We start from the raw sequence: 18468 nt of genomic DNA, 5'->3' as shown, positions 1-18468 counted from the left end.
GCTAGTTTCCAAATGATGGTTCCCACATGTGTTAGGTGACTCACATGGGCTGCTAAGAGCTGATCATTGGAGTGTATATACCAATAGTACATACATCTAAAAGCTGTGTATTGTACGAGTACGAATACGGGTGCATACGAGTAGAATTGTTGATGAAACTGAACGAGGATGTAATTGTAAGCATTTTTGTTAAGTAGAAGTATTTTGATAAGTGTCTTGAAGTCTTTCAAAAGTGTATGAATACATATTAAAACACTACATGTATATACATTTTAACTGAGTCGTTAAGTCATCGTTAGTCGTTACATGTAAATGTTGTTTTGAAACCTTTAGGTTAACGATCTTGTTGAATGTTGTTAACCCATTGTTTATTATAACAAATGAGACGTTAAATTATTATATTATCATGATATTATGATATATAATATATCTTAGTATGATGTATATACAGTTAAATGTCGTTACAACGATAATCGTTACATATATGTCTCGTTTCGAAATCATTAAGTTAGTAGTCTTATTTTTACATATGTATTTCATTGTTAATACACTTAATAATATATTTAATTATCATTTAACATAATTAACCAAGTGTATCAATATCTTAATATGATTCATATGTACCTAGTAAGACGTTGTTATAACGATAATCGTTATATATATCGTTTTCGAGTTTCTTAAATTAATAGTCTCATTTTTATGTATATAACTCATTGTTAAAATACCTAATGAGATACATACTTATAATAAAAACATGTTAACTATATATATAACCATATATATGTCATCGTATAGTTTTTACAAGTTTTAACGTTCGTGAATCACCGGTCAACTTGGGTGGTCAATTGTCTATATGAAACATATTTCAATTAATCAAGTCTTAACAAGTTTGATTGCTTAACATATTGGAAACATTTAATCATGTAAATATCAATCTCAATTAATATATATAAACATGAAAAAGTTCGGGTCACTACATCCTAGACGTCATGTATCGTTTTATCCTAACACACCTACAAAAAATCCAGTGTACGGTCTTCAAGGATTTATCCCATCCTTCAAGGTTCATGGTTATTTCAATATTTAGTTTTTTGTATTTGTATCATTATTGTTAATAAAACCATGTATGTGTATCATTTGGATAAATAGATATGGATTTTTGAAGTGTTTCCGTTTATAAGTCGATATGCTACAAAGGACCGATGTGATCATCATCCTCGAATTCTTAATTGGAAACAAAGGGAAGAAATTGGTTGGGTACGATGTGTAGAGTTGGAAAAGATGTCTATGGAGGTATTTTTCCTTTGCAATTAAATATCATGATAACATCTACTTTTTGTAAGTAGCGCTTTGTATTGATACATGTTTTTTTATTATTATTTAATTTGTTAGAGCGAGTATAGACCGAGACCAATGGTGGCGACGCCTCTTGAAATAAAACGTGATTACTATAAGTATAGCATGCTGTTTTTAGCCGGCGAAAGTGAAGCAGAATTACTAGCTAAATTTGAACGTCGCATCAATGATCTGAGTAGAAGGCCTAAAAAAACAAAATTCAGGAACATCCCGGACCTTTTTGAGGTATGACAAACATCAACATTGACGCCTCCATTCAATCTTGATCTATTATAGTGTAGAACCGGTCGTTATGTATATTTATATAATAGTTTCTTTGGGAGAAAGCGTACCCGAATATAATGTGGCCCGACGGTGTAGTAGTAAGGTTGAAAGATGATGAAAAGGATGATTATCACGATGATGGTGCTAATATTAATGTCGACCATCAAGATGAAGATAGGAATTTGGATATTTCCAATGAAGCCTTGTCTCAACTTTTTGATGCTTTTGAAAACAATCCAACGAAATTTACCACCGACGTTGCGAAAAAAACACTGTCTCAATTGAACAGTCTGATTTAGACCTACTAAGGGATTTACAAAATTGGGATGGTAATGATAACGATGAAGTAAGTATGTGTTTAATTCCTCGTTAAATTAAATACAAAATTAGAACATATATTACAGTTTTATGTATATATTTTTATTATAGTCACTCATTTGCGAGAATGCGGAGAAAAGATATGTTTTGGTTGAAGACACGGCACTGGAGTTTTACAATAACGGAAAATCAGAAACTATAACATTAAATGGAATAACTAAGCGTGCTGATCGTTATTGCCTTATTAAAGGCTTTCCATACCATTTAAATTTGGATTTTTGGGAAAAACTTCTCAAAAATTGAGGGTAGTGGCTGGCTGAAAAATGAGGTATGTTATAAGCTTCATTTAATTATTTATTTATTATATAATTTAAGATAATTTAATTTAGTTAACAAAATTTAATTGACATGTGTTGTAGCACATTGATATATAGTCGATGATTGTTGCTTTATCACCCACTAAGGATCCAAGGTGCGGCATCCTTCCAGTCCTATTTCATACGATATTAGAGGACTGTCCAAAGATATATGAATTGGCAAACGGCACAAGGGGACCTTGTCCTCCTTGGTGGACTCTCTATAGGGTTAGTATTATGTTACTAATTTAGATATTCATGGATAAATCAAGTGATCTTATATACGTTTGTTTTTCAGGTTCTTATCCCATTGAATCAGGGTAATAAGCATTGGTTACTGGCAGAATTAGATTTGCGTACTTGGGTTGTTAAAATTTTTTATAGTATGTTCAAGCATTGTGGTGGAAATGGGCAAATCTCGGAGTTCGTAACTCATATTGGAGGTCAATTATTGAGCTTAATGCCTATATTTTTAGACAAGCTTGATTATTGGAGAAGTGCAAAAGTTGAGAGAATCAAAAATTACAAGTAACCATTGAAGTAGCAACCGATGTTCCTCAACAGATTGATGGTAGTAGTTGTGGAATTTATGTATGTCATTTTTTGGAAAAGTTAGCACACGGTTGCTCGGTCCGATTAAATTGTGATTCCAACGAGTTTGAACAATCGTACCGGCATTATTTGACCGACACTATTTATTCTAATCGTTGCAAGTAAAGTGTGTGTGTTTACTCTTATGTTTAACTTGTGCACATTGATGTCGGAAACAATAACTCAAAGATATTGCAATTTATGATATAACTTCTTTTTATGGAAACAATAACTCAAAGATATTGCAATTTATGATGGGATAAATAACATACTAATCAAATTTCAACGTTCTTGAACATCCGGTCGAAGGAGCACTTGAGTTTCTTAGCCCTTCCATGTATGCGAAAATGACTGCACAAAATGACCAAATGACCAAAAAATTAAACTGATTTAAGTCACAGTAACAAACTGATTTAAGTCGTTGAAAATACAAAGTAAACTAAACGAAATGAACATAAATTACCGGATAAATTGTAAAGTCGATTTCATCCAATGAATTAGGTCTCTTATTATTATTTTTCTCCGACTTTTCCATCTGCACCACATCAAAACAACAACATAATCGTTAACCATAAACTTTCTTAAATATATAAATTATTAGGCAAATACTAATCAATTAATGCATGTATGATGTACAAAATATATCGTTTCAGTAAATTGCGTAACTTAAACAATTTTTCACAAAAAAGTGCAAAATTGGAATATACAAAACTGTTGTTTATTCAGTAGTACATACATACACATTTAATTAATAAAAAGACACATAGATAAAACATGTGCAGCTTGTTCACAATATCAATCGAGGGTGGGATATCACCCAGGGGACCAGCAACCATATAACCTATACACTTTGTCAAGCATTTAATTCTATTTTTTTTTTTTTTTGACAATTAAATATAAAAAAAAAAGTCAGATTCCTAAAAACAGTCAAAGTCATGAACTTTTTTTTTTTTAATTTGTCTATAAAGCCTTTAATTTAACCCAACATTCATTTGAACTTAAATCACTGCTAAGTACTTTTCGATCCATCTTATAACGCCTTCAATTCAAATCATGTTTTATTATTGAAAAGGAATAATCATAATAACTAATAAATTAAGTAAAGATAATGCAATGTAATAAAATTGAATAACCGAAATATTATGGCGGTCTACGGTGGCGAAGGCTTGAAATTTGAAGAGATGGACTAAAATGAACAATTGAGAATACGAATTGCTTGATAATAACCACCTGAGAACATGATAACCGCTTGAAAATACGAATAATAACAAAAATTGAGAACGGAAGTTACGGCGGAGTAAGGCGAGGTACGGCGGGCGGGTTACGGCGGTGGAGGAAGGTGGGTACGGTGGCGGTCGAGGTGGAGGCAGTAGAAGAGATTAGGCGAGAGGCGATAGTTTTTGAGTTAGGCGATAGTAAGTTACGGGGTATTGTAACTGGGTGGGTTTTTTTTACCTTTACGCCTATTTCTCCTAAAAAAATTAGGTAAGGCGAAAATAAATTGTATATGTGGCCAGTTTTGATTGGTGGAAAGTTTACGCCATATTCGCCTAAAGACATTTCGCCTAAATCGCCTAAAAAGTGGTAGGTTGGGTGAAAAGTTTGAAAAAAAAATAGCGGAAATATTGGGATAACGTGGCAGCTTCTCATTGGGTCTTAAAACTTTTCGCCTAATACGCCTATGTTTAGGCGAAAAGAATGGTTAGTTTTGTAAACTTTCGTCTGACAATGATTATTTTTGAGAGGTCTATTTTTGCTTATTTCAGTAATTTTCTCTTGTTAATTTGTTACATGCTTTTGTTTTGAAATAATCTAACTGGCAAGTAAAATGAAATGGGGTTTGGCGATTAAATGCAAATTGAACATAGGTTATGTTAAAGTTAAAAACCCTAATCTTATTAGCAATTGGAGGTCATAAAAGAACTCAAGTGATTGTTCTCATTTCCGGATATTCCGGATATTTGGAACGAAGTTTGCCCACCTAGCCACATCTAGCAGCTAGAGGAGTTAGTATTATTAACAACAACAACAACAACAACAACAACAACAACAACAAAACTCAATACCACATGAGTGGTGTATGGGGGAGGTGAGATGTAGACAATCCTTCCCCTATCCGAGAAATAAAGACAAGTCATTTCTCCACCCAGAGTGAAACACTCTCAAGAGTAGAGAAAGTCATCCCTCTCTTTATTCGACGGATAAAGAGATTGCTTCCGAGAGGACCTCCGGCCTTTAAGTAGGAAAACGTTTTTTTTTTTTTTTAATAAATTAAAAATACAGAATAAAAATAATAATAGACGCCATGAAAATTGTAGAATCAAAATTCCCATGGGTTTTAAATCCTGCCTGAAATTTAATTTAATCAAAATTTCCGAGAGGAGTTAGTATTATTAACTCTTCTGTAATTTGGAGGAATCAATACTTTACAGGTTTGTGAACTGCAACTTTGTTGAGACCGTTTGGCTGAAGCTTTTGAATTGGTGGGATCCCGACACAATAGCTTCTGATCTGATTCATTCATGCCCCATTTGGTTCTTCGATAAATTCGGGTGTATAAGTCTATATAAGGTCTTCAATGGAGTGAGTTTGGTTTTAATGTTGATGATTTGAAAATTGATAGAAATAATTAGTGGACTGTTTAAAGTACAATTAAACAAGAAGACATAGTTAGAATAGCTGATTAAAACAAAACTTGAAAGCATCTATCTATATATATTCGAGTATTGATGTTCAAAGAATAAACAATACTCCAAAAAATCACATGGCTGTCAGGAAACCATAAAATCATCATTTCTTGTTTGGTTGTCACTGTTTAGCATTTCTTAACCAAGTCTGCAAAGGACTGCGCTTGGGCTTGACCATCTATCACCGGGAACAAACCCTCCAACCCGGCACAAATCTTTCAGCTCAGTTCTCATCTATCTTACCTTCAACATGGCTACGCAAACACACTAAAATCCTCTTTTTCGAAAAAACACTACAAAAACAATATATTTGGATATGGGACAATAGTGTTACACCATCTCTACTGGTCGCATCCTCATCCAGCTTGTTAAAAAGAATATAATTATAATCGTAATAACAAACAAATATTTTAAGGGAACTGAAACAATCCACCGATCTGGTTTTGACCTTGCAGAGGATTAATCACCACCCCTAAAAGTGATATAGTGATTGCAATGAGTCCAGACCATACAAACATGATCATTGGTGTCCTCCCTCTTCGACCCAGAACCCAAAACCTAAAAACACACCACCCTAAAGTTTACTCCGTTGTGGTATCGTACTATATATTGTCCTACTAAACCCAACCGCGATAGCAATCAAATTAACCATCATTATAGTTATCGTCGGGATCATAAGCGACGTCCACTTCACAATGTAAAGATCAGCAAACTCATTTTCTTCATCATCAAGAGCGGATTTCGATGTAAATGCGAACGAGATTTCGATATCTGCAACAACTTTTAACGGTCTTTGCATAACAGTTGCTAAATGAGCACGGGTGCCCCCATTAACCAAAACTGTTCGTCTCTCTGATAGGAACCTAAGCCAAATGGAAGAGCCTAGCCCAAAAGACATGTCTAATGGTTAGGACAACCCCTTAGGCTTAAGTACCCTCATGTAGTTTCCTACATGACCAATGTGGGATTGTATCATTGCACACCCCATCAAGTGCCGACGTCCTCGTTGGCCCACTCTAGGTAGCTCTCACTCGGGTTTTTTATTTCGCTAGGTCGCCCCTCCCACAGCGTACGTTGGCCCGTTGGGTGCTCGTTGGCCCACTCTAGATGGCTTTCACTCTAGACTTTTTTCGCTAGGTAGCCCTTTTCTAGGTCGCCTTTTCCGCTACGCGTGATGCCCACTCTAGATATTCCCGGTAGCCCTCTCCTAGGTCGCCCCCTCCGAAAACGCTGCCTCTCAATGAAAGCACCAAATGATAGGAACCTAAGCCCAATGGAAGAGCCTAGCCCAAAAGACATGTCTAATGGTTAGGAGAACCCCTTAGGCTTAAGTACCCTCATGTAGTTTCCTACATGACCAATGTGGGATTGTATCATTGCACACCCCATCAAGTGCCGACGTCCTCGTTGGCCCGTTGGGTGCTCGTTGGCCCACTCTAGGTAGCTCTCACTCGGGTTTTTTATTTCGCTAGGTCGCCCCTCCCAGAGCGTACGTTGGCCCGTTGGGTGCTCGTTGGCCCACTCTAGATGGCTTTCACTCTAGACTTTTTTCGCTAGGTAGCCCTTTTCTAGGTCGCCTTTTCCGCTACGCGTGATGCCCACTCTAGATATTCCCGGTAGCCCTCTCCTAGGTCGCCCCCTCCGAAAACGCGGCCTCTCAATGAAAGCACCAAATGATAGGAACCTAAGCCCAATGGAAGAGCCTAGCCCAAAAGACATGTCTAATGGTTAGGAGAACCCTTAGGCTTAAGTACCCTCATGTAGTTTCCTACATGACCAATGTGGGATTGTATCACTCTCCACCATTCTTCTAACTCGATCCTTGACCATTTGACTTCAAGAACAGCAAGCATGACGATCGTTAGCATTATTATCACTGGGTAGACATGAAACGTCACATTCAATGTTTGCACCATAAACTGCCTGAAAAAACGGAAAAATTCCAACGATCAAGTACGCGATTCTTTACAAAAATTTCATTCTCGAGCTTGCTAAAAGAGCGTTATTACATGTAAAAAGAAGATCTCGACTTACCCTGTAGTCCAACAGAGCACTTAGATGAAGCCTATTGGTCAAATTAATAGGAGCTGTTCCACGGAAAGCATCGATATGGGGTTTCAATTATCTCAGATTTTTGATGATTGTGTTGCTCCACTTGTTGATCCTAATAAATCACGGATGGCTAGGTATTGCTATATGTGACTTATTTTCTTTATGAGACAATTTGCTTTGAATTATCAATTTTATGACGAAAATTCTAAAGGCGAGATTGGTTAGCATTTTGTTTCATCATAATTATTAGTGCTAAGTTTATCCTTTTTTTATATTCCCAAAGACTGCATGTGGGAAACTTATACAATGGGGATAAACCACAATGACCAGAATAACAATGGCATCATCCCTAAAGTTATTCGAACTATATATAAAAGAGTGGAAGACACTAAAGGCACTGCTAAGTTCTCTCAGAGGAACCAACGAAGCATTGCTTCAATGGTACCGCGGTTACACTTGTGTACTCGCAGAGCTAGAGGTCTCGGGTTCGAACCTCGTCACCCGCTCTAGGAATTGAAACATTATTCCTTGAAGGTGGCCCAAAGGGAAGGTTTTACCGACCCGCTTCGGGACTAAGATCCGGCCCGCCTGCCCCTCGGGATGGTTAAGGGTCGGATCCTCAGAGTGTGGTTCGGGTTTCCTGCCCGAAAGCACGTGTGTGTGCAAATGATGACTAGGCTTCGGTCCGGACTGATGCAAGCTTGCCTTTCAAAAAAAAAAAAGTTCTCTCAGAGGATCGTTCACCGAGGTAATAAATATTGATGTCTTAAATACTCATAAAATAATTATATTTTTACACACATTATCTTCTATACTCTATATGTCATTATTATTTGCGAAAGTAGTACTTCTCCTTTTTAGATATTTTATTAGGATGAGTTTTACAATTTATTGTACTAAAGTCTAGTAGTTTATTCTAAACTGGAAGGGAATGGAAAGCCCGCTAGATATTCTAGGCCTCCTATTATTATCACAAAAACTCCTAAAAGGTGAGATCACATAAATTCCTAGAGGTGAGATTTCACTTTCTGGTGGCCAGAATTAAGACCATAAATTTTTATTACCTTAATGAATGATACTCTAATCAAGAACTCAATAGTGCCTTTAGTTATTTCTACTCGCTTATATATGGTTTAAAAAACTTTGGGTCATTCCTACTTTGGCCATTGTAGCTTGTCCCCATGGTACAAGTTTTCCCAGATCCAGTATTTGACAATATAAAATAATCAGAAATATGAGCTTCAAAACGATAACCTTAACACTAATAATTATGATTAAACAAAATGCTAACCAATCTGACTTTCATAATTTCCATCATTAAACAGATCATTCAAAGGAAATTATCTTATAAAGAAATAAGTCACATAAGCCATAAACTATTACCGTAGTATTGTATCCTTGAAAAACAGGATAAATGGAGCAACACAATCATCAAAATCCGGACTGACCCTGTAGTCAACCAAGGTTTGTTGATTAAATCTCGACCATGGATATATTCCTCTATATGATTCCCTTAATAGCTTCTTGGGAGCCTACCTTCTGCTTCAGCCATACCTTAACTCTCTCTCTCTCTCTCTCTCTCTCTCTCTCTCTCTCTCTCTCACACAGCCTGAGCTTTCATTGCCATAAACTCAGCTTTCTTTGCTGCTAAATCCGCTTATCTAGTCTCTTTCTGCTTCTTCATCACTCAAAAAACTATAAACACCACCACCAACCACAGATTATTACCACAAATTAAGAACATAATCCATCATAATACGGAATTTCAAAAAAAAAAAAAAAAAAAAAAAGCCCTTATCATTACCGTCTTCATTTAATTCCAAATGCAATAGTAACATAATCAACACATAATAAACACATAATAAACAATTCTTTTAAAAAAATATAAAGTACACTAAAAGGTTAAAACCTTCTTAGGTTCTTTAGATTTAGCAATTTTTTTTTAACAGTTTCGATTCAGCACCTCTTTCCAATGGCTTAGGATCAAATCCTTCCGACGATGTTCTAGGATTATCGTTACGGACGCAAGGCGGCGGAGGTAACCTCTCATAGTGAACTCGATGAATGAATGATGATATAACCCTAATTCCATAGGTTATACAATCTGGACAATAAGGCTTTAAGCCCAATATCTCTCCACAAGCCCAGCAATATTCAGCCCATAGAAACTTGAGTCCAGTCACCAGATTTCAGCAAATGTCAATATTAACCCCTCTCTTCACTAAGTCTTTTACTACAAGTCCTTTTCAGTTAAGAAAAAGCTAACCTCCAAATCTGCAAAAAAACTCAACCTAGAAATCAATACAAAGACAAAAATATAAGATGTTTAGATTGAAATACAACATATAATTCAATGACTTTCATTAAGGGGCGTAATTGAGCCGAGCCGAGCCGAACACGAGCTGAGTGGTGTTCGAGCTCAGCTTGTTTGATTTTTAGAAAACTCGAGCACGAACTCGGCTCGAATCGAGCCTTAATTTTTGGGCTCGAGCTTGGCTCGTGATACACGTTAAAAGCTCGAGTTAGACTCGTTAATAGCTCGTTTTTTTCTTAAAAATCAATTAACTCGATTTGTTATGCAAAACTCGAGCTTGGTAATGTATTTTGTATGCCTTTTTTATACGTCATTTGGATAATATCCATTTTTTTGTTCTTGACATTAAACAACTGCAGTGTATTACAATCGAGCCAAATAAGAGAACGACTTGGTGCGTACAGTGGTTGAATCTGGTTTACTGTCAATAGAAAATTTTTGATATAATTTTTCGGGAGAAGAAGTTATTTGGACAGTTACAGCCATATAGGAGGCGGTGGAGGATGTTTTGACGCTGTGGACTTGTGGTAGTGGAGGAAGGTTTGGTGTCTATGGAAACATACATTATATATGAGATGTTAAATGTGTATTGTTGAAACTCGAAAAAAAAACTAAATCGTCAGTTTAGAGAAATTGAAAGGATATGGAGGCTGGAACGAATAAGATTTAAAAACTTCTACATATTTTCCTTTTTAATTCAACATTAAAATTATATAATATAATATAAATGTAGGGATTCTGTGATAACTAATTATTGATGAAAATTGTGAGAACTTCAAATTCGAGCAATTTGGAGACATGGGCGAACAAAAATAGGTTCTGGTCGAACAGATTTTTAATAGTAAACATCAAATCATCCATAGAAATGCTTCATTAAAAAAAACTCTATTTTTTATATGAAGATTCGTAAAGAAGAAGTACGGGATTTGATCGAAAGAAATTTAATGGACTGCTAGTTGTTGTCGTTAGGTTAGTGACTGATAATGCATATTATAATTGGCATTGACTATTTAATTTAATCAAAAACTTAAAACACACGGACTATTTTAGCAAATTTTGTCTATAATTAGCATGATTATTTAAGCTTAAACCAGTGCGTCATCTGAAACTCGAGCTCGAGCTCGTTTATTAAACGAGCACAAAGTTAAGCTCGAACTCGAACTCGAGCTTGTTTAGGCTCGGCTCGAACCGATCTTTTACCGAGCCAAGCCCGAGTAGCTCAAGCTTGACTCATTTACAGCCCTAGTTCCATTACTTTTCTAATTCCATTACTTTGGATCACAGTCAGATATAAGAAGTTAGTTAACTGGTGTTACTTTGGATTATTAAAAAAAAAGTAAAATAAAACAAGACATACTTAAGCATATCAAAGATTAGTTGATTATAACAAAACTTGAAAGCATCTACATATATTCGAGTATTGCTGTTCAAAGAATAAAGAGTACTCCAAAAAAATAACATGGCTCTTAACAAACTATAAAATCATCATTCCTTGTATACTTGTTACAGTTTAGCATTTCTTAACCAAGTCTGCAAATGACTGTGCTTGCGCTCGAACATCTATAGCCGGGACCCAACCCACCAAGCCAGACACAAATCAATCAGCTCGGTTCTCATCTATCTTAATTACCTTCAACATGGCTAGACTGGTTACCCACCATAATCCCAATCCTGCTTGCTAAAAAGAATATAATTATAACTATAATCGTAATAATAAATAAACAAATAGTTTACGGAAACTGAAATGATCCGCCGATCTGGTTTTGACCCTGTGGAGGATTAATCGCGACCCACAAAAGCGATATAGTGATCGCAACGAGTCCAGACCAAACAAACACTATCGTTGGTGTCCTTCCTCTTCGACCCATCAACCCTTTCGCAAACGGGTATAAATGAGCCAACACCCAAAAACTAAAAAACACACCACCCAAAAGTTTACTCCATTGCGGTATCGTACTATATATTGTTCGACTAAACCCAACCGCGATAGCAATCAAGTTAACCATCATTATAGTTATCGGCGGGATCATTAACGACGTCCATTTCACAATGTACAGATCAGCAAACTCATCTTCTTCATCATCAACAGCGGATTTCGATGTCAAAGTAAACGAGATTTCGATCCCAGCAACAACTTTTAACAACCCTTGCATAACGGCTGCTAAATGAGCACTGGTCCCACCAATTAACCAAAACTGTTCGTTTCTCCACCATTCTTCTAACTCGATCCCTGACCATTTGACTTCAAGAACCGCAAGCATAACGATCGTTAAAGTTATTATCAGTAAGTAAACGAGAAACGTTACATTCAATGTTTGCACGATAAACTGCCCGGAAAAGAGAGAAAGAGCCGGGAGAAAACAGTAAACGATTAAAAAAATCGAGGTAAATGGATAGATCCCGACGTTTAAGTAAGCGATTCGTTGCAAAATTTTCATTTTCGAGCTCGCTAAAAGAGCGTTATTACGTGAAAAGAAGATCTCAACCGACCCAGTAGCCCAACGAAGCACTTGATGAAGCCTATCGGTTAAATTAATCGGAGCTGTACCACGAAAAGCGTCTCGTTTAGTAATACAATAAACCGATTTCCACCCTCTGTTATGCATTCGATAACCCGTTACAACATCTTCAGTAACCGACCCGTATATCCACCCGACCCGTTGCCCCCACTCGGTTTTATCCTCGTACCAGCATGACACAACACTTATAGCTTCTGCAACAGTGGAAGCATCTAGAAGCTCCCGGGGATTGGTTAACGCACCGGGCGGGCGCCCGTTTTTAACGGCCGGATGATCCGCTAGCGGGCGGCCTTGAAACTCCGCCACGGGAATCGAATCGATCAAAAGAGTCGAGTTCCCAAATTTTTTCGGTGCAAGAGAAAGATTCATGTCTTCATCATCGGAATCACCCATTCGTAAAGCCCGATTTTCTACCGACGTGTGAAATTTAGCTTTACGCCGACCGCCACAGCAACAACTACAGCAACAACTACAGAAACTCGGGTGGTGTTCTTTAGACCGAGGTGGGTCAAACCCGTATAGCGCGATTCGTCTAAAAAGACAACCCGTTCCCACGTAAACGGGTCCTTGCAGCCCGTCAAGGGCTCGCATGTTTCCATCAAAGAAGACTGTATTATGGTTGGCGTAACGATCAGACGTATCAATACCCTCGAATCGTTGAGGGAACTGAACGTAACAGAGGCTGTCCCCACCTCGATCCATCATGAAACACATGCCTTCTCTCATGGCTTGAGAATTGTAGATGTAATGATCACAATCAAGATTGAGAATAAAAGGACCGTTAGACATGATTGCAGAGGCTCGAACAAGTGCGTTCATGGCTCCTGCTTTTTTGTTATGATCGTAACCGGGACGTTTCTCACGAGATACGTATACGAGCATTGGAAGACGAATGTCAACGTCAGTAAAATCGAGCATCCCGGCATCATCTTCGGTGCCATGTAATGGATCATCACTTGGAGGTTTTAACATTACCTGTACCAGTTAAACATCATAATTAACCAAGGTTGAAAAACTTGCTACTCGGAGTACTCGGTCGGGACTTTGGAAGCAATAACTGAAAATTCAGAGTTTAATCGGAGATTAATCGGATGGGACTTTTTATACATTTTAATAATAAATTTCAGCATTATGTGTAAACATAGAAGAAACCAATAACACATTCATAAACATAATTGTGTAAAAACATAAACATAATCGTTCATTTGTTCAAAAACTCTAAACTTCCAGTTTAAATTCATATTAAAACGTTGACCAATTTTGACTTTGACAAAAAAAAATCCGATTTTGACCCATTACCTTATATCAATTAAACGGATTTTGGAAAATCAGATCGGTTTGTTCTTAAAAAAGAGTAATCGGGGATTAATCTGGGGTAAACGAGGTTTTTTACAACAGTGTAATAAACTAATCTTTGACTTCATATTAACAACAACGATCAATAGTGCTAAAAGTGATTATTTTGTTTACCTGAATGATTCCGGAATGATCTCCTTTCGAGTGTTCTGGTGCAGGAGATAACCAAGTTCCGGGCCAATGAGTTCCGTCGGCCATCCACGTAGCCTTTTGAACCTTGATCATCTCGATAGGTTCATCGTCTCTCTTTTGTCTCTGTTGTTTCATGGCCTTTATCTCCTCACGTGCATGATACGCATCAGATCGACGTCGGATAGAGTCAGGAAGACCGTTGATCCGTACCTTAAACTCATCAAATTCCCGTTTTACCCTTCTACGATCTTTCACAAAATCTGATTTTACCTTGTTCTTATAAGGATCCTTCTTTAAATTAAAATATGACTCTGGGTTCCTAGGTTCAATATCATGTTTTCTACAAAATGGGACCCACATGTTAGCAAAGCTAGCGGCTTCCGCCATGGCCTCAAAGGTTAAAAGCGCACCACCGTCATCGGAAACATAACACGCGAGTTTTTCGACGGGGTAATCGGCGGCTAGAATCGATAAAATGGTGTTTGCAGTAACAAGTGGTGGTTCTTTTTCTGGATCCGCAGTCGAAACAAAGATATCAATGCCTGGTAAATCTGATTTTCCAGTTGGGTTGTTTACTGTTGGTAATTCAAATTTTTCTTTGAGAACGTTAAGATCGGTGGCACGGTTGACTGGGTTGACTTTAGGCAACTGGTCAAGGATCCAAGAAAAGGCGAACCATAGTTCACAAACAATTGACATTCCCCATAGCCAGATTGCATCATTGTTTGGGTGGTTAATTCTCCAAGACAAAAAGAGTACAAGAACAACCATTCGAATAACAATAAGAAGCCTGCACAAAAAAATGCACGAAAATTCATTTGATACTGTGAATACAGAAGTCACAAAAAAATCACTTTGTATTACATGAACATTAATCAATAGATACAATGTTGCAGAACTCGAAATTACTCGGCGAGTAGTTGGTTTTTGCAACTCAGGGATTACTCAGCGAGTACTTGGTCAAACTCGGTCAACACTCGGGATACTCAGAAAATCGGTCAAAATCAGGATTTTTCAGAAGACCGGTCAAAATTGGTCAAAGATCGGTTAAAATTGGTCAAAGTCAAACTTAGTCGACATCCGAGTACTCCCCAAGAAGGGATTTTTGCAACCTTGAATAGATATAGATCGAACACAATAAATAAACAAGGATAAAGGAACAAAGAAATGTACCTATACGGACTCAAAATAGCAGCCGGGATCCTTAACTTGCGAGTCAAAGGTCTCCACGGTTTGTTCATCAACTCCAACGAATCGATATGATCATGATCATCATTATCTTTACCATTCTCCATTAATCCCTCTTTAGGCCAAATCGCATTCCCATAACCATACGTCCCACTTGTTTCAAATAACCACCGATTATGATCAAAATCTCCCGTTTGACTTCTCATAAGCGCAGATTTCGTTGACTTCATCAACGACAACCTTCTCTCATATTTCGATATCCCGACTGGCGGTGGCAACTGTGCCAGCTGTCCATTTCCACCACTATTACCTAACTCATCCGAATCGACACTCTTATACGACTCCTTACACCCTGGACATATACCATCACCAGTTTTAATAGCATCGAGATAACAATCCCTACATATTTTAAAATCACATTCGCACGGCAATATATCAACACCACGCTCATCACTCATCACTTTCGAGCCGCATCCAGGAACAGAACAGCACGATCCTTTGGCTCCCGCCATTTGTGGATGACTAATTTCCGAATCAATCACTTTATCCATAAGATGAGCGCGAGTGACCCCATTAAATCCACCAGTAAACAACGAACTCGATACATATTGTTCTTCAACTTTTTGTGAGATTGCATCCATCGGTTGGTTATCAGGTGTTGGCGGTAAATGGACAGTGTAATTCATAAAGTCTTGACTACTAAGTTCGCTATCTAGATCATCTCTAGAGTAATTAATATACCTTTCTGATGGCGTTCGCCTTGCGAACGTCACAGTTGGAGGTAATGGCGGTTTTTGTGAGTCCGGTGCGTCGGAACTAATCGATAAGTTCGATCTATTACCTTTGAATCCTTTGTTGTTATTTGATGACATCTTTTCGATTATAATTCAACCCTGTTAAAACACACAAAGATGTGAAAATGTAAATAACTAACACGAATTATTATCAGTTTCCAATTTGCTAGTAGTATGCATCCTGCAATACATGTTTGACCACGAGAGAATTTCATTTGACCACACAAAACTTTGAACTATAAATACAGCCTAGCTTACCCCAAGCAAAACGCATTTTCTAAGTAATTGAAGTTAGAAAGATTAGAATATACCTTTACTGATGGAGATATAGATACATTTGGTGTATGTATGATTGTATGTACGTAGAGTGATGAAAATCACCAATTAAACTAAGATTTGACGAATAGAAGTGTAAAATTGAGCAAAATGTAGGTTGAGATATAGATACAGATTGGTGTATGTATGTAAGTATGCATGTATGTATAGGAGTATAAAAAAAAGTTAGGGTTTGAAAGAGGAATGACATGAAATGGAGGCAACTATATAATAGAGTAAAATAGATGTAAATTTGTAATGAGGTGAACGTGAACCCAATCATGTAACTACGCGCATTTTCCATTGAAGCCGGACACAAATCATCTATCCTCCCGCGATCACCGCCATTTTCCTTTTTAAATAAGAATCTTTTTCTTACCGTTGACCAAATTAACCAACTAACTAATAGTTACACTGATAATTAAGCAATGTTTTACATGTATAAAAGTGTTGTGTATTAAGATTAATTATTAATTATTAAATTCAAAGTAATATCAATTTAGATAGCATAAGTGTATAAGGCAGTATATAATAACATCTGTATTTTAATTCAATTTAATACTTGTGTTAGTATTTACACTCAAAATTATTGTTGTGTTAGTATTTACACACAATGATAGGTGAACTACAAAGATTCCTGATTTTAAAAATTTCATAGTCTATTAAATGTCACTTTTTAAGTTTTATTTTAACCATAGAATTGTTAAAAAAATGTTAACAAGGATAAAAAGGTAAAGTTGTAATTGAATAATTTTGAAACCGATATCTATATCTATACTATCATATAAATTTGTAACTTGATGATGTCATTAAACAACCATTTTCTTTGTATAAAAAAAAAATCAAAAAAATTTAGAAAAAATTTGAGGCCATGTGATGATATCATAATTGTAGTTATTTTTTAATTAAATATAATTTTGTAGTATTAGTTAGTAATAATAAAGAAAAAGATAAAATTTTAAATAAAAAATATATATTTGCAGAGTACAACTCACGCGTGCCTGCTCGAGCTTAACCCTACTCAAAAGATACATTCAACCCTAATTACATAACAGCTTTTTTCATCTTCCCAAAAAATTTGCCAAGATTTTCTCATCTTCTCGGTACAAATTAAATTTGCGTGTGCCTGTACAACTCAAATTCTACATATCAATTCAAAAATCACACACTAAAAAATCAATCCACGTCTCTTAATCCTTAAACATTGTCGTTCAAAAAACCCTACGCACAAACGTCGCACGTCTCTTTCTTCTAGCTACTATCTTCTTCCATACCCAAATAAGATTTTATCGAATCAGGTATTGTATATTTATTTTGGGAAGTTATTTCTGTTATCAATCTCTATTTCATGGTTTTCATTTCGTTTTTTGTGTCAATTGGACCATTTTAATCATTGATGATGGTAAATCAGTAGTAGAGAATGAAGATTAGGTTGATATTAACCATTTGATTTATCGATATTCAATGTGAGTACAAGCTTTGAACACTATGAGCATCCTGCTGCTGATACAATTTGTTCCTTGTGTTATTACTTAGATTCATGTTTAGTCGTACCTTCCAGATAAGGTAAAAACCAAGATGGGCTTTTATTAGTATTGTTACTCATGCATAGGAAGCCGCTATTGAAAATTGATAGTGAACATAAAACATTAGGAATGACACAGAACTCATGTGTCCAATTGAGATTTTTTTTTTTTTTTTTTTTTAATTTGTTACTTATATTCATTAACTAGACTGCATATTCTCATTGTTTGTAGGTTTAATGAGGTTATTTTTCAATTACACTCAACAGTAACGGCTTCTTGAATAGAAGATGTAAGTAAGTTGAACTACAATCATGCATTGGCTTTTACCCATTTATAGACTAAATAATCAATGCGTTTATAAGTTGTCTTCTAAGTTCTAATGAGTTGAAGTGTTTTTTTATCTCTATCTATCCTGCTGCTGTTTTGTAAATACTAAGTTCTTTGTAAAAATTTTCTAAGGTTTCTTAAAGGGCAACATGCAAATGCATTGAGTAGATGGTGGATATATTGTTTCGAATTTTCATAGTGAAGCAACCGCCTAAAGTGCACCATATCAATTTCTTTTACTTGAGGTCAACCACAGACTTCCAGTATTAGATGTTGCCGACAAGATCCAGGTACATATAATTCTTGATCATAGATTTTTTGTTAGTCATGCAATTTAAAGTATAGTACAAGAAGGTGCATATTTATCTCTATC

At 36.3% G+C, this 18468-nt stretch overlaps 1 protein-coding gene across 3 annotated transcripts; it reads right to left on the bottom strand.

The window, feature by feature from the left end:
• Positions 1–11668: 11668 nt before the first annotated feature.
• Positions 11669–16033, bottom strand: LOC139892915 (cellulose synthase-like protein D3). 3 transcript variants are annotated; one of them, XM_071876043.1, is made up of 4 exons: positions 15694–16033; positions 15435–15436; positions 13928–14735; positions 11669–13432 (listed from the first exon to the last, which is right to left on the bottom strand). In XM_071876043.1, the coding sequence occupies exons 1-4, from the start codon at positions 16003–16005 to the stop codon at positions 11669–11671; spliced, it is 2886 nt and encodes a 961-aa protein (XP_071732144.1). In that variant the 5' UTR covers positions 16006–16033. The 3 variants fall into 3 exon arrangements, with proteins under 3 accessions (XP_071732144.1, XP_071732145.1, XP_071732143.1); XM_071876044.1 differs by having other exon boundaries at positions 11669–12888; positions 12937–13432; positions 15119–15903; XM_071876042.1 differs by having other exon boundaries at positions 15119–16033.
• Between the last annotated feature and the right edge of the window lie 2435 nt (positions 16034–18468).

This window comes from Rutidosis leptorrhynchoides, chromosome 2, assembly GCF_046630445.1.
Source record: "Rutidosis leptorrhynchoides isolate AG116_Rl617_1_P2 chromosome 2, CSIRO_AGI_Rlap_v1, whole genome shotgun sequence".
Classification (NCBI taxonomy): Eukaryota; Viridiplantae; Streptophyta; class Magnoliopsida; order Asterales; family Asteraceae; genus Rutidosis; species Rutidosis leptorrhynchoides.
Note: the sequence above shows the minus strand (reverse complement) of the source record. Positions and strands in the feature narration are given on the sequence as shown.

What these genes read in the sequence shown, in the direction of transcription:
- LOC139892915 (XM_071876042.1), bottom strand. Translation starts at nt 16,005, where the DNA reads ATGTCATCAAATAACAACAAAGGATTCAAAGGTAATAGATCGAACTTA. An exon ending in GCTATTTTGAGTCCGTATAG is followed by an intron (nt 14,736 to 15,118) that starts GTACATTTCTTT and finishes TTTTTTGTGCAG; the next exon opens with GCTTCTTATTGTTATTCGAA. An exon ending in ATCATTCCGGAATCATTCAG is followed by an intron (nt 13,433 to 13,927) that starts GTAAACAAAATA and finishes TAACTGGTACAG; the next exon opens with GTAATGTTAAAACCTCCAAG.